The sequence below is a fragment of the Panulirus ornatus genome, chromosome 50, assembly GCF_036320965.1.
Source record: "Panulirus ornatus isolate Po-2019 chromosome 50, ASM3632096v1, whole genome shotgun sequence".
NCBI classification, from domain to species: Eukaryota; Metazoa; Arthropoda; class Malacostraca; order Decapoda; family Palinuridae; genus Panulirus; species Panulirus ornatus.
Genome location: NC_092273.1, coordinates 11,576,400 through 11,598,658, shown reverse-complemented (window position 1 = coordinate 11,598,658; position 22,259 = coordinate 11,576,400). Strand labels below are relative to the sequence as shown.

The following is a 22,259-nucleotide window of genomic DNA, read 5'->3' as shown; positions in this document are numbered from 1 at the left end:
TTCATTACTTACTCAATTAAACCACCTCACACCACATATTGTCCTCAAACATCTCATTTCCAACACATCCACCCTCCTCCGCACAACCCTATCTATAGCCCATGCCTCACAACCATATAACATTGTTGGAACCACTATTCCTTCAAACATAGCCATTTTTGCTTTCCGAGATAATGTTCTCGCCTTGTACACATTCTTCAGCACTCCCAGAGCCTTCGCCCCCTCCCCCACCCTGTGACTCACTTTCGCTTCCATGGTTACATCCGCTGGTAAATCCACTCCCAGAGAACTAAAACACTTCATTTCCTCCAGTTTTTCCCAGTTTTTCTCCATTCAAAATTATCTCCCAATTGACTTGTCCCTCAACCCAGTTGTACCTAATAATCTTGCTCTTATTCACATTTACTCAGCTTTCTTCTTTCACACACTTTACCAAACTCAGTCACCAGCTTCTGCAGTTTCTCACCCCAATCAACCACCAGTGCTGTATCATCAGCAAACAACACCTGACTCACTTCCCAAGCCCTCTCATCCACAATAGACTGCATACTCGCCCCTCTCTCCATAACTTTTGCATTCACCTCCCTAACAACCCCATACATAAACATATTAAACAACTATGGAGACCATGCACCCCTGCCGCAAACCGACATTCACAGAGAACCAATCACTTTCCTCTCTTCCTACTCGTACACATGCCTTACATCCTTGATAAAAACTTTTCACTGCTTCTAGCAACTTGCCTCCCAAACCACATACTCTTAATACCTTCCACAGAGCAGCTCTATCAACTCTTATCATATGCCTTCTCCAGATCAATAAATGCTACACACAAATCCATTTGTTTATCTAAGTATTTCGCACACACATTCTTCAAAGCAAACACCTGATCCACACATCCTCTACCACTTCTGAAACCACACTGCTCTTCCCCAATCTGATGCTCCGTACATGTCTTCACCCTCTCAATCAATAACCTCCCATATAGTTTCTCTGGAATACTCAACAAACTTATACCTCTGTAATTTGAACAGTCAGCTTTATCTCCTTTGTCTTTGTACAATGGCACTATGCATGCATTCCGCCAATCCTCAGGTAATTCACCATAAGCCATACATACATTGAATATCCTCACCAACCAGTAAACAACACAGTCAGCCCCTTTTTTAATAGATTCCACTGCAATACCATTCAAACCCGCCGCCTTGCCGGCTTTCATCTTCTGCAAAGCCTTCACTACCTCTTCTCTGTTTACCAAACCATTCCCCCTGACCCTCTCACTTCGCACACCACCTCGACCAAAACACCCTATATCTGCCATTCTATCATCTAACACATTCAATAAACCTTCAAAATACTCACTCTATTTCCTTCTTACATCACCACTACTTGTTATTACCTCCCCATTATCCCTGTTTTGTTCTTTTGTCTTATGCATTTTATTTACCTCCTTCCAATACATTTTTTTATTCTCCCTAAAATTTAATGATACTCTCTCACCCCAACTCGCATTTGCCTTCTTTTCCTCTCTTGCACCTTTCTCTTGACCTCCTTCCTGTTTCTATTATACATCTCCCAGTCATTTGCACTATTTCCCTGCAAAAATTGTCCAAATGCCTCTCTCTTCTCTGTCACTAATAATCTTACTTCTTCATCCCACCACTCACAACCCTTTCTAATCTGCCCACCTCCCACATTTCTCATGCTACAAAAATCTTTTGCGCAAGCCATCACTGCTTCCCTAAATACATCCCATTCCTCCCCCACTCCCCTTACGTCCTTTGCTCTCACCTTTTTCCATTCTGCACTCAGTCTCTCCTGGTACTTCCTCACACAAGTCTCCTTCCCAAGCTCACTTACTTTCACCACACTCTTCACTCCACCATTCTCTCTTTTTTCTGAAAACCTCTACAAATCTTCTCCTTTCGCCTCCACAAGATAATGATCAGACATCCCTCCAGTTGCCCCTCTCAGCACATTAACATCCAAAAGTCTCTCTTTCACGCGCCTATCAATTAACACGTAGGCCAATGACGCTCTCTGGCCATCTCTCCTACTTTCATACGTATACTTACATATATCTCTCTTTTTAAACCAGGTATTCCCAATCACCAGTCCTTTTTCAGCACACAAATCTACATGCTCTTCACCATTTCCATTTACAACACTGACACCCCATGTACACCAATTACACCATCAACTGCCACATTACTCACCTTTACATTCAAATCTCCCACCACTCTAACCTGGTCTTATGCATCAAAACTACTAACACACTCACTCAGCTGCTCCCAAAACACTTGCCTCTCATGATCTTTCTTTTCATGACCAGGTGCATAGGCACCAAGAATCACCCATCTTTCTCCATCCACTTTCAGTTTTACCCATATCAGTCCAGAGCTTACTTTCTTACACTCTATCACATACTCCCACAACTCCTGCTTCAGGAGTAGTGCTACTCCTTCCTTTGCTCTTATTCTCTCACCAACCCCTGACTTTACGCCCAAGACATTCGCAAACCACTCTTCCCCTTTACCCTTGAGCATTGTTTTACTCAGAGCCTAAACATCCAGGTTCCTTTCCTCAAACATACTAACTAGCTCTCCTTTTCTCTCATCTTGGTTACATTCACACACATTTAGACACCCAATCTGAGCCTTCGAGGAGGATGAGCACTCCTTGCATGACTCCTTCTTCCTTTCATCTGCTTCATCTGCAGAGGCTATACCTTGAGTGAAAATTTGCCTTTATCAAGGCTTTATATAAACACTTAGAGTATAGAATTTTTAAAGAACTAACTGGAAGTAGCACAGCCTTGAGCTGCAGAAGCCTTTGGAAATAGGTCCTGGGTAATACCTGGACTCCCTCGTAGAAATTCGTCCTGGGGTTATTATATACTTACTTCCTCCCCCAGGAGTCCCATCTATCTTCATGATATATCATTTCCTTTGTGTTGCATAATTATTGTAGTCTTAATTGCTGCTTAAGTAATCAGTCATATTCATTTCAGTATCATAGGAATGAATTAGTTGGCTTTAGGAATTCTCCAGAGGAATAAGTAATATCATCAAATGCAGACAAAGTTAACTGTTGTAAGATATTATATGTACTGGCATATTTTCATTATTATTGTCTTTTATGTATCATGAATTGGCTTTCAGCATGCACTTATATGCTTTGCCCTTCCTTCCCAACAGCAGGGACCCCTAATCGGACACGTCGAGAAGGGGGACCTCGGGGATCTGCACTCCATAGTCAGGCATCATCAGTGACTGAAGTCGCCTCAGATGAAATTGACCTTGACACTGATGAACCTCAGGGTCTTACCTCGTAAGTTTAACTCAAACTGTATCCTGTCTGTGACCTACTATTGATATTGTATCATGAATTTATCTATCTGTTTATATCTCTGACTCTCGTACCCTCTGGGAATTCCCTCAAAGGATGACTAAGGTAAAAAGAGTATCTATAACTGGTTAACACCATTGCCACTTTTTAGTCTTTAGTGCCTCATGTTCAGCAGGTCACTAGCAGAGGGCAACTCTAGCACAGTGTTTCTAGAGGCTCCTACCTAATGATTTTATCTGATGTTTCTGCTTAATGTTCCACTTACTACTTCTAACTAATGTTTGTATGTAATGCTCCTGCTAAGTGCTTCTACCATTTTGGCCAAAGGTAGGGCTAGCACAAAGCTCTCACTGCAGGAAAATTTATATTTATGAAGAATGAGTTGTGTGAGTTTTGTGTTGTCATGTATTATGTGTGACAAGGAGAGATTTTGTGTTTGTGGACACAATGCCAGCAGTCCACATGTGGGTGAGGGAACAAGAAAAGAAAGCTAGCTGAGCCAGAGAAGTGCAGCTTGACAACCACTGAAGTGCTGATTCACTATGCAGCCATCACTCACCTTTCTAAATGATTTGGTTGAGTTTAGTATCTTGATACTATAGATTTATTTACATTTATTTATTTATTTTGCTTTGTCGCTGTCTCCCGTGTTAGCGAGGTAGCGCAAGGAAACAGATGAAAGAATGGCCCAACCCACCCACATACACGTCCACACATGCACATATAAATACCTTTACATCTCAACGTATACATATATATACACACACAGACATATACATATATACACATGTACATAATTCATGCTGTCTGCCTTTATTCATTCCCATCGCCACCTCGCCACACATGAAATAACAACCCCCTCCCCCCGCATGTGCGCGAGGTTGTGCTAGAAAAAGACAACAAAGGCCACATTCGTTCACACTCAGTCTCTAGCTGTCATGTAATAATGTACCGATACCACAGCTCCCTTTCCACATCCAGGCCCCACAGAACTTTCCATGGTGTACCCCAGACGCTTCACATGCCCTGGTTCAATCCATTGACAGCATGTCAACCCCGGTATACCACATCGTTCCAATTCACTCTATTCCTTGCACGCCTTTTACCCTCCTGCATGTTCAGGCCCCGATCACTCAAAATCTTTTTCACTCCATCTTTCCACCCCAATTTGGTCTACCACTTCTCCTCATTCCCTCCACCTCTGACACATATATCCTCATGGTCAATCTTTCCTCACTCATTCTCTCCATGCAATCAAACCATTTCAAAACACCCTCTTCTGCTCTCTCAACCACACTCTTTTTATTACCACACGTCTCTCTTACCCTGTTATCACTTACTCGATCAAACCACCTCACACCACATATTGTCCTCAAACATCTCATTTCCCGCACATCCACCCTCCTGCGCACAACTCTATCCATAGCCCACGCCTCGCAACCATATAACATTGTTGGAACCACTATTCCTTCAAACACCCATTTTTGCTTTCCAAGATAATGTCCTTGACTTCCACACATTCTTCAACGCTCCCAGAACTTTTGTCCCCTCCCCCACCCTATGATTCACATCCACTTCCAGGGTTCCATCTGCTGCCAAATCCACTCCCAGATATCTAAAACTATAGATATCTAAAACTATAGATATATGTATGTATAATTTTGAGATTCATAGCTATGGACACTGTATATGAGATTATTTTCTTATGTGGATGATCTGTAGAGATGAGATTTTAAAGATGTAGGTGTCAGATGCTATGCTTAATCATCTCTCTCATGTTCTGTCTTCCATTAGAACACACTGTAGAAAGTGGAATATTTTAGACACATGGGAGTGGATATGGCAGCAAATAGAAGCATGGAAGTTGGAATGAATTATAGGGGGTGGGTGAGGGGGCTAAGGTCCAAAGTGCATTGAGGAGAGTGGAAAGATAGTTCACATCACTTTCTTCACTGTCTGTAAAGACAGATGGGTATGTTTGATAGTGATATATTGACGTGAGGCATGGGCTCTGGATGAAAAAATGTGGAAGAGGGTTGATGTGATGGGTAATGAAATGGTAAAGGATAAGGCCCTTCTTAGTTGCTTTTTATAATACAGAGGGAATACATGGGCAGTATTCTTTCTTCCCTATCCCCATGACAGCTAGAGACTGAGTATGAACAAATGTAGCCTTTTTTGTCTATTTTCCTGGCGCTACCTTGCTGAAGCAGGGGATAGCAATGCTATTTCCTGTGGAGTTGGGTAGCACCAGGAATGGATGAAGGCAAGTATGAACATGTACATGTGTATATATGTATGTGTCTGTGTATGTGTATGTATATGTTTATATTTATATGTATATGTATGTATGTATGTATGGGCATTTATGTATATATATATGTGTATATGTTTGAGGACAATGTGTGGTGTGAGGTGGTTTGATCGAGTAAGTAATGTAAGGGTAAGAGAGATGTGTGGAAATAAAAAGAGCGTGGTTGAGAGAGCAGAAGAGGGTGTTTTGAAATGGTTTGGGCACATGGAGAGAATGAGTGAGGAAAGATTGACCAAGAGGATATATGTGTCGGAGGTGGAGGGAACGAGGAAAAGTGGGAGACCAAATTGGAGGTGGAAAGATGGAGTGAAAAAGATTTTGTGTGATCGGGGCCTGAACATGCAGGAGGGTGAAAGGTGGGCAAGGAATAGAGTGAATTGGATCGATGTGGTATACCAGGGTTGACGTGCTGTCAGTGGATTGAATCAGGGCATGTGAAGCGTCTGGGGTAAACCATGGAAAGTTGTGTGGGGCCTGGATGTGGAAATGGAGCTGTGGTTTCGGGCATTATTGCATGACAGGTGGAGACTGAGTGTGAACGAACGTGGCCTTTGTTGTCTTTTCCTAATGCTACCTGGCACACATGAGGGGGAGGGGGATGGTATTCCATGTGTGGCGAGGTGGCAATGGGAATGAATAGGGGCAGACAGTGTGAATTGTGTGCATGGGTATATATGTATGTGTCTGTGTGTATATATATGTGTACATTGAGATGTATAGGTATGTATATTTGCGTGTGTGGGCGTGTGTGTGTGTGTGTACATTGTGTATGGGGGTGGGTTGTGCCATTTCTTTCGTCTGTTTCCTTGCGCTACCTCGCAAACGCAGGAGACAGCGACAAAGCAAAATAAAAATAAAAAAAAAAATGTGTATTTGAGCGAATGGGCCATTCTTTGTCTGTTTCCTAGCACTACCTTGCTGATGCGGGAAACGGCAATCAGGTATAATAAAATAAATGAAATGTATATGTAAAGAAGGAACAGAGAAAGGGGTCAAGTGAGGATTTTTCCTCCTATACTCAGCTCTTTGTTCTTGATGCTACCTCACTAATGCAGGAAATGGCGGATATGTATGGGCAGAGGGGGAAATTATATATATATCCTTACTATGTACTTCCTGCCTTGGGAGTCCCCTCTGTCCTTTTAAGGCAGCGCTCAGTAAGCTGGTCATGTCCACCAGCTAGAACCGCAAGTCGTAAAGTGTTGTGATTTTAATTAACTATTGTGATTATCTGCTTGTACTGTACATGGAGGAAGTTTTACCCCCATTGAGCCCCATCTGTTGAATGCTCTCTACTCTCATACATCCTCTTCAATAAATGAACTTGACACAGTTCCTTGTTGTTACCTCAATAATACTACTGAAGACACTACTCCCATTACCATAGTACATTACTGTACATCACCATCATTATCTAAGCCCTACTCCATTATCATCCCTTACATGATATCCCTCCTTTACCCCAAGACTGTGATCTTCCAACTGTTGTGACCTCTGAAATGCTATCCTGCTTCAACAAATCTGCCATTATCCAAGAGGCATTACCCTTTCATAGCACTACCCCATACTGCAGTCCTTGCACCACCTTTCCATGTCATAATCTGACACACTGTAGGACTCTCCTCCGCAGGTTGACCGAGGCTCACCGTAATGCCATCAGGGCCATCAGAAAGATCAAGTATTTCGTAGCTCGAAGGAAATTCCAGCAGGCTAGAAAACCTTATGATGTAAGAGATGTGATTGAACAGTACAGCCAGGGACACCTTAATATGATGGTCAGAATCAAGGTAAGAAAGAGTAGATGGGGAAGGTATCTGTTATTCCTAGGGATTATTCAGAAATAGGATTATGATTAAGTAATTGGTCATTTGTGATATCAGGTTGTAAATCAAATGTAATGTTTTTTCATCCAGAGATGATATTTTTTCCTTTGGAAAGATAACTGTGCAAAGAGGATATATGTGTCGGAAGTAGGGGGTACAAGGAGAAAGAGGTAACCAAATCGGAGATGGAACAATGTAGAGAATATCATTTTAAGTGCCTGGGTCCTGAACATGCAGGAGGTTGCAAAGCATGTTTGGGATAGAGTATTGGAGCAATACAATATACAAGAGTGATGTTCTTTCATTGTATTGAACCAGGGCATACGAAGCAGCTGGGAAAAGCACAGAACTTCCTGGAGCCTGTTCGTGGATAGGGGCAGTCCTTTTGATGCATTAGACGTGACAGCTAGACAGTGGATATGAATGAATGAGGCCTTTTTTAGGGGGTGAGTGTCAGTTCCTGGCACTTCCCCGATGGGGTTAAACTTGTTACTCTTGTGAATTAGAATTTTGTACTCCTGAGTTAAGTTTTATCTAGCTGAATAATGATGTAGCTTATTATATATGTTCTTCCAGAAATGTTGATATCTTTTAAGAGCTGTTGGCAATCCTCTGCCTCTTTCAGGAAGTATGGATAATGAGAAACAGTATCATTTTATAAACTAACAGCTCAGCTTTTACCTTAAGCCAGACACCTGTTTTATACTTTCATAGTTTTGCACATATTTCATTAAATGAAGAAGCTTCTAAACCTGAGCAGTTTCTTTGTCATACTAGTCTTTATGTTGGACTTTCTTACTGTTTGTAATTTTATTCAGCTTATCTCACATATTCAAATATTAGTCTGCTTTTTACCCCATGAAAGGTATTAAGCATAAGATCTGTACATTATCTTTAATTCTTTGTATTTTTATATAGTTTAGATCAAATGCATACAGTCTTGCGATTCACCCAAACACATTCTCACCCCTTTTGCGAATTCTAATTTATTTTCTCAACAGGAACTTCAGCGTCGGCTTGATCAGACCTTGGGTAAGCCTGGAAGCTATTTAAGTGGAATAGACAAGGCCGGAAATGTTAAACCGATGACTATTGGTGCAAGACTTTATCGAGTTGAACAGCAGGTGAATGTTTATTAAGTTATTTCTGATGTTTTTAGCTAATAATGATGCTTGAAATACTTTAAAGTTTGCAGTGTTGACCTTGCAAATATTTCCAATAATGCATGTTGCTGTTTGATAGTTTTTCCCTTGGGAATGATTTAGTTTTTATTCTAAGACTGACGTTGCTTGCAACCTTCAAAAAACATTTGTAAAAAGTGTTTTAGTAGAATATCCTCTAATCCCTCTGAATTGATTTGAATTTGTTAGCACATGTATTGTACTTTGAGCTGGTGATACTTTTGCATACTTAATGTGCTCTCTGCGGTCAATTCTGTTTCCTAAAAGTGTTTCAATTCATGCTTAATACATTTTGTCCACTCATCTGGTATTCTTGTGTGTCAGAATCATATTATATTTATATCTGTTACTTGTATATGTTTCTTCAAACCCTCTAGTTGATTTGTTCTCTAGTGTGTTAATGCTATTTGTATCTATTCATTGTATATAGCTCTTAACACCTTCTTGTTAACTTGTGCTCTTGTATTTTGACTTACATTTTTTCTCTTTTACCAGGTGTTTCTTAATGCAACTTTTGGTTTCCTCATAGCTGGTGCTCATCCTCATATTTTATCCCAATTAAAACAAAAGACATCATTAGGTAAACAAAGTTATGCATATTAGGATTTGAGTGTATCTTTCAGCTGGAGAAATGGTTGTATGCCAGTCAGTAGTTTTTCTGTCCCCTTTAATTTTGTTTTAAGAATTTCCTCAAATGTCTGCTGCTCGATGTAAAGTTATGCATATTAGGATTTGAGTGTATCTTTCAGCTGGAGAAATGGTTGTATGCCAGTCAGTAGTTTTTCTGTCCCCTTTAATTTTGTTTTAAGAATTTCCTCAAATGTCTGCTGCTCGATGTAAGGTTCAGAGGATCATGATGGTTGAAATGAATGCAAAGCCCCAACCTTTCCTTAAGTATACAGCATATACTGATGCAGTAATATCTTGCACCTTCAAAGGTGTACCAAGTGGTGTTTCAAAAAGACATTCTAGTCATCTTCCAGCACAGCATTTGGCAATAATTCTCTCATTTACGCAAAATAATGATATAAGTAGTGTACTGTCTTGTATTTGGTACATGATTTTCCATTATTTGATGGTGAGCCTTTATTTTTCATCATTTGAAAGATCACTGAATTTCCAGTGAATGCACTTAAACTGCCCAGAGTGATTACTCGTAAAAATGTTCATGTTTGTTAGATTGAATTTTTAGTCGTAAGCTCTTTGGGTTGAAGCACATCTCAGTTTACAGCATAGGTTGTTAGGCTGAAAAAGTTTGGCTTAGAACACACCTCAGCTTTTAACATGGGATGCTATGGGAAAGTGGGTTAACTTGAATGAGGTCCTTTGATGAGCACTTTTTCAGGAATCCATTTTACTCATTAAGCAAGACCTACCTATTTCATTATTTTTTCATTTTTATGCTGAACTTTTAATGTTATTAATAACATCATCAAATGCATATCATATTTGTACTTAGAGAAGGTATTCTTCATAGTTAAGTTTGTTTTTATTTTGTCTTTAGACCGAAACTTTTTTGTCAGATTGTACCTCTGATGATATAATTGGAGTGCATGGGAAAAGAGATTTCATGCTTTGCAATTCCACTTAATAGTCATTTTTTTTTATGGAATGCATGTACTCCATTATGCAATGAGTGGTTGTATCTCATTGCTTTCATGACCTTAAGGCAAAGGCAAGGCAAAATCAAGAGATGACACTGGAACAACAGTTATTAGACAGCATTTTATGTAGAAATTTTGTGGAGTATTGGATACTTCATTTGAGAGGTGGTAAATGAAAGTAGAACAATACTTGGCATTTACTAGGTAGTAAGTATTCATGTGCTTACATCTTGCTGAAAAGTAGTAGTAAAATGATGTAAGGAAATGATAATGATGAAAACAGCATGCAAAATATAAGTTTGACGAGAACTACTTCTAGAATCATTATATATGCTTTCTAAGAGTACATTGAATTCCACCAAGGTGTATGAAGGATACAAGATTCATTTCAGCCAATGCAGGATCACAAAGGTTTTGGTTTTGATTTTCTTCTCTTTATGATGCCGCTGCACAGGCATGCATGTATTTTTTGCCATTTCTGAAAAAATTACTTAGTTTCTGATCTGAAACACCATTTCTTCAGTCTTGATTGATGTAGGTGTATGAAAACTCCCATATTCTTAGGTAGTAGAGCTCACTTTTACCATTTTAGTTCTTAGGTTTTGCTGCTCTATTTGATATTTCTATATGCTTATAGCATATGTCTTTTTCATGTGAAACTGCTGCAACTTTATGTTCATACCAGTATCCTCACCATTGATGGTCTGTAGACTTCACAGCTCCTGATCATTTTGAAGTATAGTATATATCTGTATGGTGTTTTTCATCCTAATGAACTCAATCTCTGCAGTTGGTGCTCTTGGACAAGAAGCTGGACCAGATGCTGTTCGTTTGTAATGCCCTTGCGCAGAAGACACAATTACCAGAAATACGAAACTCAGATGACCATGTATAGCGCAGCCAGTCCAACATTTCCTGCTTAATTCAAATATAATCTGTTTAGATATCCTACTTAATTTGGAAATGTTTCACCAAGAAAATTACTTTCACTGCAAAGATGCCTCAGTAATTCAGATCTGATCAACAGGAATGCTTCAGTAATCTGTCCATCAGAAATCTGGATTCTTCAGTAATTTAGAGGTAGTGAAATTTCTTGTTCCCATTGTTTGTAAATCATTTTTGAAGCAGTTGATAATTTTAGTATTTTATTATGGTTGTAAATCTATATTTCTCAGAAGTTATTTTTATGCTTGTTGGTATAAAGAATTTTACTGATTGAATGAATATGTTCATGATATTGTTTCCAGAAAACCAGTTGGTATTTTAGTATAGTAATTGTACAGTCTTTCACATGGAGTGTGAGTAATTGGGCAACTGTTTGCAGAAAGGTATGCAGAGACTCCCACATATCAGTTCATATAGGATGATTGAAACTCGTTATAGCCATTGCTTGAAAAGCTGGGTCAGATGCTGATGTGAGTTTATTATAAGAAAACATATCCCAATTGAATTATATAAGAAGAATTATATGGGGCTCCAGAAAGACCAGACTTGATGATTATGCCTCATTAGCAGCATGCTTGTTTCGAGTTACCTCAAATTATTTTTCATATCTTATTCTAGCTCTTCATTAGTTTGATTTTCCCTTGCTTGTTGCAAAGTATGGTGAACTGTTCTTTGCTCTATGCAGTAATGATGATTGAGATCTGACTTCATTATTATTACATCCTGGATAATTTCACTTCCTTTCTTTGAGGGGGCAAAAATTAGTTGTACTTATGTAGATGAAAGAAAATTAGTTGTATGTGCAACAGTACCTGCTTCTTTTTAATGAATTTTTTCTTCTTTTACTTGTAGTTTATTACTGCATTTTTAATGTGTAATCCAAATGATGGTAATGAACATTAAAGTGTCTTCTATATCTTATTCTGATCTGATAGTTTATCTTAAAACAAGAGGAAAATATGAGAATGATTCTGAATTAAGCATAAGCAGTATGTTGCATCCGGCATGAAATAATGCATAGATTGATTATAAACACATTAGGAAATAAAAAAGATGGAAGAGTGATAGTATATCATTAAATTAAAGTCCAATGGATTAATTATAGTTTTAGTCCTTTGTCATTGTTTTTGCAGATTGATTGCTGCAGCAAGCTGCATAGGTCTGTTTATAGTTGATTTGGTTAGTTTGGATGTCAATTTAATCAGAAGTTTGTTAGTCAAGATTCTAAGTAGGATAGAAAGGATATTCCTTGTTCAGCCTACAAGGTGTGTCCTGGTTCTTCATGTAAATAACTGATGATAAGTGATGGGAATATGGTCAAAATATCAGCATTAGAGGGTTGATAGGGCTTGGGAAACAACAGATTAATGAACTTAAGTTAACTTGAATAAGGATAGATTTTGTAAGGGGGTTTTGTTTTATTATCTAGTTTTTTACATCTGATCAGAATAGTTTTTGATGTATGCATTGTATACAGGTATGACATGAAGAATCTGGATTGTTTGGGGCCTAGATGTTGCACACATTAATTTTTCTCAAATTTGTCTTCAAAAAGATATGTTCAAAAAGTCTAATTTATTGTACAGTGAGTATGTTTAGTCTTGGCTATTTCACCTGTAAAACGATATGCTTTTCTTGTTAAATTTTTCTTCTATTAGGCGTCATATATTGAATGGCACAATAGTACTTTAAACTGAATAGTGAAAAGAGAAGTGATGCCTAAAATATGAAGTTTTATCTTGACCAAATCTTGACATTTTCTGGATATTTTCATGCTTGAATTTTTGTTTTGTTCATAACTTATATTTCTTGTGAAGGAAAGACAATTTCTTATGGCTTATTTGAGAGTTTTGTCCATTTAATGCAACTTATACCATGTTGTCATTGGTGCAAGTATGTGTACAGTCCATTCATGTGTACACACATTGTAGATGTGCATGTGCGTAGAGTTTGCAATACATATACAAAAGCACACATGTCTTCACTTACAAACATTCATTGGTAGTGGGCAGACAAAGTATAAGCTTGTATTACTCATGAGGTTTCGTCAATAACAGAAACAACTGTGATTATCTGTTGTGCAAGGGTATGAGGGGACCTGTGTTTGTGGCATCACTGAAGTGTATAATCTGCCCTCTTAAACACACACTTTTTAATACCACACATCTCCTTTACCCTTTCATTACTTACTTGATCAAACCACGTCACACCATATATTGTCCTCAAAAATTTCAGTATGATAAGACTTTTCACCTCATGCTGAAATTGGTAGTTTAGGTGGTTTAGTTTCCTTTGGTTGGTGTTATCTCTCCTTTTGTATAGATTTACTGTTTTTAACCCCTATTTTCCCTCAGCTTCAATGTCTTGCCCACTTTATGTAAGTGAAAGCTGTTTATGTGATCACTGCATGTCGAAATCTCTTATATTAATTGTAACTAGTTGATTGATGTGATTGTCATTGAGTTCCATCAGATGAATTTCCCACTTATCTAAGGTAGCTAATGTTGTAATGTTTCTGAAAGCTTATACAAATTTTTTACATTGGGAAAATATAAATTCACAGATTATTTCTACTGATGCACCAAATCAAATCCATTAATTTTTATTTTCTGCTGCTTCAGAAACCTTGGTCATCATTTTGAAATCAAACGTATTGAAAAAAAAATTAGTATGGAAAAATTAAACCAAATAGAACATAATTTTTTCATTTTTATGATAATAGAACAGCCATCTGCATTGATTCCAGAGAAATATTGTTATTGATGTTGTCTTGTAATGTAAAATCAGATAATTTCTTTTTAATCCTCATTCTTCGATTTTGTTTTTTTCAAAGCCTCATAAGAACAAAATTATGATGTATAGTTGTGCTTAAGGCTTTCACCGCTGTCAGGGGGAAAAATCCCACTTTCTTCAGTGTGGGTAAGGGAAGCGATAATACAAAAAATAAAAAACCTGTTTTTGACCTGGCAGTGAATAGATTACAAAGATTTTTACAGAAATGCAGAACTCAATTAAATGCCTTGGTTATGCTACCGCTGTAAGGCAACACAGGAGGGATGACTTCAGCCTGTTGTTGCTGTCCAGTGTATGAGTGTTACCATTGTGTTTTTCTCTTTCCTGTTACATCATTGTAGTTTTGTTAATGTTAGCACTCTTTTTTTGTGTTAGAAGTCATTAGTTCATTGTAGATATTTGTTTTGCATGAAATTAATGAAATTTTCAGTGATAAACTCTGTGTTATCTAGAGTTTACTCCTTCCTTCAGCAGAGTGCCAACATACTCCATTGTTTAGGCTCACGCTTCAGGCAGCTTTCTGTTGCCATGACAGCAATCTTAAATGCACCAAGTTTAAAATGTTAAGGGATGACAAATGAAAGGACCTGCAGCAAAATGGAAATAGCAATCATAGACAAAGGGTCAGATGATTTGCAGTATCTGTTTCAACCAAACAGTGGGGCACTGTTTGGTTGTTGGATTACCATTGTTTTGGAAATATTTTAGCCTGCTTCCTTTTAAGACTAGACAATATCTATGTACACCTTTCAGCATGTATGCTAATCTGGTTATCCCAATAATCTTCCAAAATTTTAGTATGGATGTTAGTGGTTGGCAAAAATGGTTGCTTCTGAATATCTCCATTAATCACATTGGCCACTCAAAGATTAATAAGTGCCATGAAAATTTTATTTAAGTTATTGGTAACAGACACTCGTTTTCAGGAAGAAAGGAGCTATAAGCTTTAATTTCTTATGCTTTGTGGATATTTGTAAATCTTAGATTTGCCTTGTTTCATTAAGGCTTTTACAGCCCACTGCATAATGTCATAAGCATCTTCCATCTGACCCCTCTTACAAAGAACTATGGTAATAAGTTTAAGTCCTTTGTAGATTTTTTTTGTGTGACATAAACCTGATGAAAGATCAGAATTTCTTAGTTTAATTAATTCATAAGATGTGAGTTCAAACAAAGTAAACTAAACCACTGTAATACAATACCAGGGAAATGCTCAAGGGAAAGTGCTGAAATATGCTTTCATTAAGTATATGATTGAAGTTATTATATACGTTATGAAAGCATATTCTAATAAGAGTCAAGCAACACAAAATTTCTTTTGAATTCCATTTCTTAAAAGTGATAAAAAAGTGATTGAACTAACACATGTTGGAAGCATTGATTATCAAACCTCGATGAATAAATATTTCAGTAGCTTTTATACTCTAGTAATATGTATGGTAATTTTGTAGTCTCTGTTAACATACTTAAAGAGTCCTGAATATCACACTTATTACAAAATCTAGCTCCCTTGCAGATAATCTTACTGCAATATTGATATTTTTTCATGCTTCTAAATGAAATATGGTCATTCAACTTTCCCCTTAATGTGATATGCTCCAAGGATTGCTAAACTGATTATATGAAATATTAAGAATACTCAAGTGGAGCCAAATTTCTAAATAAAGTTATATACAACTCCAATTTCTGTGTATTGTGAAAAGTCATAATTGATTTATTCTGAATGCAAAGGAAATGCACTAATGTTGAGAGGGATGATAAAGTAAGTGGGGCTCTGAATGTGGAACAATAATATGTTTAACTGCAAAGGCATGATTGTTTTGAACCATTTAGTTTTCAATGTATTTATTGTGTGCTCCAAAAGATTGACATATACCTGCCACAATATTTCACTTGGGTAATTTTTCGCCACAAAAACTCCTAACTTTTATAGCCATCCATACAGCTTATTTGCTGATGATCCCATCCACTTTCACACTCTTAACAAACATAAGATTTGATTTTGTATCTTATGGAAATGTATTTCCGTAAGTGCACTGTATTCCTGCTAGTAATATTGTTAAAACATTAGTGAAAAACTCAAAACCGTCTTCTTAACACTGTTGATTGATAATTGTCCTTCCATACAACAATTTTTTTCTTAACTGTATATATATATATACATATATATTTTCAACAGGAGGGACAGATATTGATCATATAGTGGAAAGTTCAAATTGAAAGACTGTTTGCATGCTTACTGAATCTCCATACGATTACTATATCTGTGTTTTAATAGAAAACTTATAGAATTACTATTTTTATGCTGTATGGTGACCACTTTCACTGTAGCATATCATTTACCTCTGTGGGTAATTGAGACACTGAATGTATAAAATTCAAGAGCCTAACCTAGGTAGCAAAACTTTTAGTATGAAAATATAAGTAGAATTTAGGATAACCAAACAATCAGTATTTGCTATATCACAGAATGTGTTTGGACTTGTGTGTGTGTGTGTGTGTGTGTGTCAATCTGTGTATGGGTATTTCTGTATATTATCTTTACCTTTAAATTCTTGTATCAGAAGCCCCTTTTATGAAGCTCCTGTAGTGCTCGGATTGCTGGCTGTACATACATAAACACTGTACCTTACTTTACGTTCCTCTCCCAGGAACCCCTTCTTTGGAGCTCCTGCATTGCTCAGAAAGCCAGCCACATCCATAGGGTGGGACCACAAGTCATAAAGTGTGGCGATGTTCTGCGTATATCACTTTGTGATGAGCACAGGGCTATTAAGGAGTAAGTGTTCAGTGTTCACGTCATGGAAGTTGCACCTTGAGCATGAGGGGTCTTGTTACATGTTCAAATGGTGTTTTTAAAGTTGGAGAGATAGGTGGGATTCAGAGTACAGATGAGAAAGTATAACTAACACATATCTGTGGAGCAGAGTTTCAGGTGGATGTACATCTTGTGGGATGGTTTTTAACCTTTTCATGGCATAGAATGTGTTTTCTCATATATTATTGAAGAAATTACCCAAAAATCAGGAAACTTTCCTCTGTATGGTGTAGGAGGTGGTATTGTGTGGACAAGTGCAGGGCCTAAGCAATGGCATGGATCCTCTTTGTTTAAGTATGTAATTCTTATGTTTTTTGCTCAGTGTTATTTTATTCTACATGCACCTAAACTCATGAAACACTATGTCTTTTCTTATCAGGTCTGATTTTATATAACCCATACAAATCATTTACTTATTTTTAACACATCCATATTTGTTGTATTTTTTCGTGTAATATGCGTACTTGATTCTCATTTACACAGACTGAACATTATTTGCACAAGTATATGAAAAAACAACTTCCCTTTCATCAAAAATTTGATTGATACAACAAAAATATTTTCTTTTACTGTAGAAATAACGAATTCAGGTGTAAAAATGTAGCTTCCCACCATGATGATGCAGCATGAATGACTGTGACAAATGATATTATTTCCAATTGTGGTGTTAGGTAGCTAATGATTTGTATAAAAAGATGTGGTTATACATCCAAGAATTCCAATGAGGGCATGAATATATGGCACTGCACATCGTACCAAGGCTAGCTGCAAATGTGGGTTTTTGCAATGAAAGGCTTAATTGTCTTGCATTTATTGCACAAAGATGAACACACATCACCACACTTCTACCCAGTGAAAGCCAGTGAAAGCGACCAGCTTCTTTTGTGCTGCAGGAGTTCTGTAGATGGGATTCCATTGGCAGGAGAGGAGTGAATTGGAACAATGTAGTATACTGGGGTTGACGTTCTGTCAGTAGACTGAATAAGGGCATGTGAAATGTGCAGGGTAAACTGTGGAACTATATATGGGGCCTGGATATGGAGAGGGATCTGTGATTTCGGTGCATTATACGTATGAGCTAGAGAATAAGTGTGAGGTGATGTGGCCTTTCTTCGTCTGTTGGCTGTTTCTACCTGGTGATGTTGTTTCCTGTAGGGTGGGGGGCACCGGGAATAGTTGAAGGCGAGTTAGTGTGAATATGTACATGTGTATACTGATGCTCCCCAAAATATGTCTGAGTTCTGTTCTGACCGACTGGTTGGATCTCGAAATGGATATAAGTTGAACTTATCAGCGTGGCATGTTGAATTTGTATACCTGTACAGCATTCTTTTATTTTACTCAATTTCTATCATGATTATCTTGTTTTTTATTAACTAGCTTTATTATATGATTCTGTAGTTTTTTCTTTTTTACCTTTTATTTAAGATTCTTTAGTTCATAGATTGATTCAACCAAACTTTCAATGACCTTTTCAGCAGTACCCTAGTCAACACTTGCTGCTTCACCTGTGACTTGACCACTGGGTAAGCTATATCTTCTTTTAAGTCTGTTGAATCAACCATGACTTGCTGTGAAGTTCTTAATGTGATCCTCTCTTGCTCGTTCCTTCAGAGTCTCAGAAAGACTTCTACCCTTCACCTGAATTGTTAGTGAGCTTAGTGGTACACATTTTTAAATTTGATCTTCCATCCACAGCATCAGCAACTTTTCCATTTTGTGGATGGGCCCTTGTCATTACTTCGTTATTATCGTAGACTTCATATTTGCCAAACCTCTCACTGCTTTACGTATTTTTTCTTTGTCCTTCAAAATTATGGACACCGTCGAATGGGGCAACTGTAGATCACATGTGATCACATTACTTTTTTCCTCCTTCATATTGGGTGATTACCTTTATTTTCAATTCCAAATTGAGCATCTTCCTCAGCATCTTGCTAGATCCATCAACAAGTGAGGGTTTTTTCCTCCTGCTCATCATCTTTAGGGTTTAATACAAAAAATTTATAATCCAGCATGAAAATTTGTTAGATTCACTTGATTAACGCGCACTTACTGAACGGTAAACGAGAGCAAGAAATGAGAGATGCCGTGATATACACAATGCTGGGATCATCTGACATTCACTGTCTTACACATGCAGCTGTTAGCACTGGTGGACATACATCCAAGCATAATTTTTATATTTACATATAAATATAATGTAGGTTTGCGGCAGGGGTGGGTGATGTCTCCATGGTTGTTTAATTTGTTAATGGATGGGGTTGTTAGGGAGGTGAATGCAAGAGTTTTGGAAAGAGGGGCAAGTATGAAGTCTGTTGTGAATGAGAGAGCTTGGGAAGTGAGTCAGTTGTTGTTCGCTGATGATACAGTGCTGGTGGCTGATTCATGTGAGAAACTGCAGAAGCTGGTGACTGAGTTTGGTAAAGTGTGTGAAAGAAGAAAGTTAAGAGTAAATGTGAATAAGAGCAAGGTTATTAGGTACAGTAGGGTTGAGGGTCAAGTCAATTGGGAGGTAAGTTTGAATGGAGAAAAACTGGAGGAAGTAAAGTGTTTTAGATATCTGGGAGTGGATCTGGCAGCGGATGGAACCATGGAAGTGGAAGTGAATCATAGGGTGGGGGAGGGGGTGAAAATCCTGGGAGCCTTGAAGAATATGTGGAAGTCGAGAACATTATCTCGGAAAGCAAAAATGGGTATGTTTGAAGGAATAGTGGTTCCAACAATGTTGTATGGTTGCGAGGCGTGGGCTATGGATAGAGTTGTGCGCAGGAGGGTGGATGTGCTGGAAATGAGATGTTTGAGGACAATGTGTGGTGTGAGGTGGTTTGATCGAGTAAGTAATGTAAGGGTAAGAGAGATGTGTGGAAATAAAAAGAGCGTGGTTGAGAGAGCAGAAGAGGGTGTTTTGAAATGGTTTGGGCACATGGAGAGAATGAGTGAGGAAAGATTGACCAAGAGGATATATGTGTCAGAGGTGGAGGGAACGAGGAGAAGTGGGAGACCAATTGGAGGTAGAAAGATGGAGTGAAAAAGATTTTGTGTGATCGGGGCCTGAACATGCAGGAGGGTGAAGGAGGGCAAGGAATAGAGTGAATTGGATTGATGTGGTATACCGGGGTTGACGTGCTGTCAGTGGATTGAATCAGAGCATGTGAAGCGTCTGGGGTAAACCATGGAAAGTTGTGTGGGGCCTGGATGTGGAAAGGGAGCTGTGGTTTCGGGCATTATTGCATGAGAGCTAGAGACTGAGTGTGAACGAATGGGGCCTTTGTTGTCTTTTCCTAGTGCTACCTCATACACATGAGGGGGGAGGGGGATGGTATTCCATGTGTAGCGAGGTGGCGATGGGAATGAATAGGGGCAGACAGTGTGAATTGTGTGCATGGGTATATATGTATGTGTCTGTGTGTGTATATATATGTGTACATTGAGATGTATAGGTATGTATATTTGCGTGTGTGGACGTGTATGTATATACATTGTGTATGGGGGTGGGTTGGGCCATTTCTTTCGTCTGTTTCCTTGCGCTACCTCGCAAACGCGGGAGACAGCGACAAAGCAAAATGAATAAAAATAAAATAATATTTTTTTATTTATATTTTTTTGGTCATATGTATGGATGGTCATAAGTCACATAGGTCGTAAGTCAGGAGCATTTGTATATGTATATTTATATGTAGGAAAGTAAAATGGTTTATATCTATGTCAGTGGACACCATCCAACCTACAACAGCACATAAACTGATTTAACAGAACACAGGACTATCTATGCCCTAGATGATGCTTCCAGTCTGAAAACACCAAGCACTTGCTCATTAATTTTCCTACAGTCATCTCACACAGACATACACCACTATACTTCTTGACCTCTGGTCCTACCCAGTGGATGTGGCAAGCATCCCATGTACTGTGGAAGCTCCATAGAAGGGGTTCTTTGGGCAGGAAAGTAAGTAAGTATTTATATTATTATATATATTTTGCTTTGTCGTTATTTCCCACATTAGCGAGGTAGCGCAAGGAAACAGATGAAAGAATGGCCCAACCCACCCACTTACACATGTATATACATACACGTCCACACATGCAAATACCTATACATACATACATACATACACATAAATATTTACTAGTGGTTCCAACAATGTTATATGGTTGTGAGGTGTGGGCTGTAGATAGGGTTGTGCGAAGGAGGGTGGATGTGTTGGAAATGAGATGTTTGAGGACAATATATGGTGTGAGGTGGTTTGATCGAGTAAGTAATGAAAAGGTAAGAGAGATGTGTGGTAATAAAAAGAGTGTGGTTGAGAGAGCAGAAGAGGGTGTTTTAAAATGGTTTGGTCACACGGAGAGAATGAGTGAGGAAAGATTGACAAAGAGGATACATGTGTCAGAGGTGGAGGGAACAAGGAGAAATGGGAGACCAAATTGGAGGTGGAAGGATGGAGTGAAAAAGATTTTGAGCGATCAGGGCCTGAACATGCAATAGGGTGAAAAGCATGCAAGGAATAGAGTGAATTGGAATGATGTGTTATACCAGGATAGACGTGCTGTCAGTGGTTTGAACCAGGGCATGTGAAGCGTCTGGGGTAAACCATGGAAAGTTCTGTGGGGCCTGGATGTGGAAAGGGAGCTGTGGTTTCGGTGCATTATTACATGACAGCTAGAGACTGACTGTGAATGAATGTGGCCTTTGTTGTCTTTTCCTAGCGCTACCTCACGCACATGAGAGGGGAGGGGGTTGTTATTTTGTGTGTGGCGGGGTGGCGATGGGATTGATTAAAGGCAGACGGTGTGAATTATGTACATGTATATATATGTATGTGTGTGTGTGTGTGTGTGTGTATATATGTATACGCTGAGATGTATAGTTATGTATATTTTCGTGTGTGGACGTATATGTATATACATGTGTATGTGGGTGGATTGGGATATGCTTTCATCTGCTTCCTTGCACTACCTCGCTAACGCGGGAGATAGCGACAAAGCAAAATATAGATATATATGTATATGTATATGTAGCATTTATGGATCTGGAGAAGGCATATGATAGAGTTGATAGAGATGCTCTGTGGAAGGTATTAAGAATATATGGTGTGGGAGGCAAGTTGTTAGAAGCAGTGAAAAGTTTTTATCGAGGATGTAAGGCATGTGTACGCGTAGGAAGAGAGGAAAGTGATTGGTTCTCAGTGAATGTAGGTTTGCGGCAGGGGTGTGTGATGTCTCCATGGTTGTTTAATTTGTTTATGGATGGGGTTGTTAGGGAGGTGAATGCAAGAGTTTTGGAAAGAGGGGCAAGTATGAAGTCTGTTGGGGATGAGAGAGCTTGGGAAGTGAGTCAGTTGTTGTTCGCTGATGATACAGCGCTGGTGGCTGATTCATGTGAGAAACTGCAGAAGCTGGTGACTGAGTTTGGTAAAGTGTGTGAAAGAA

General features: G+C 38.5%; 1 protein-coding gene across 3 annotated transcripts in view; it reads left to right on the top strand.

Annotated features, from left to right (window-relative positions):
- Positions 1 to 22,115, top strand: part of LOC139764598 (potassium voltage-gated channel subfamily KQT member 1-like) — a 765,415-nt gene extending 743,300 nt beyond the window's left edge. For 2 of the 3 annotated variants that reach the window (XM_071691435.1, XM_071691436.1), the window contains 4 exons: positions 3,198 to 3,330; positions 7,293 to 7,449; positions 8,487 to 8,609; positions 11,061 to 22,115. In XM_071691435.1, coding sequence (XP_071547536.1) covers positions 3,198 to 3,330; positions 7,293 to 7,449; positions 8,487 to 8,609; positions 11,061 to 11,165 — 518 coding nt within the window. In that variant the 3' untranslated portion in view covers positions 11,166 to 22,115. Of the gene's footprint in view, positions 1 to 3,197; positions 3,331 to 7,277; positions 7,450 to 8,486; positions 8,610 to 11,060 lie in introns of all 3 variants that reach the window. The other variant, XM_071691434.1, reaches the window with a different exon arrangement.
- Positions 22,116 to 22,259: the final 144 nt, after the last annotated feature.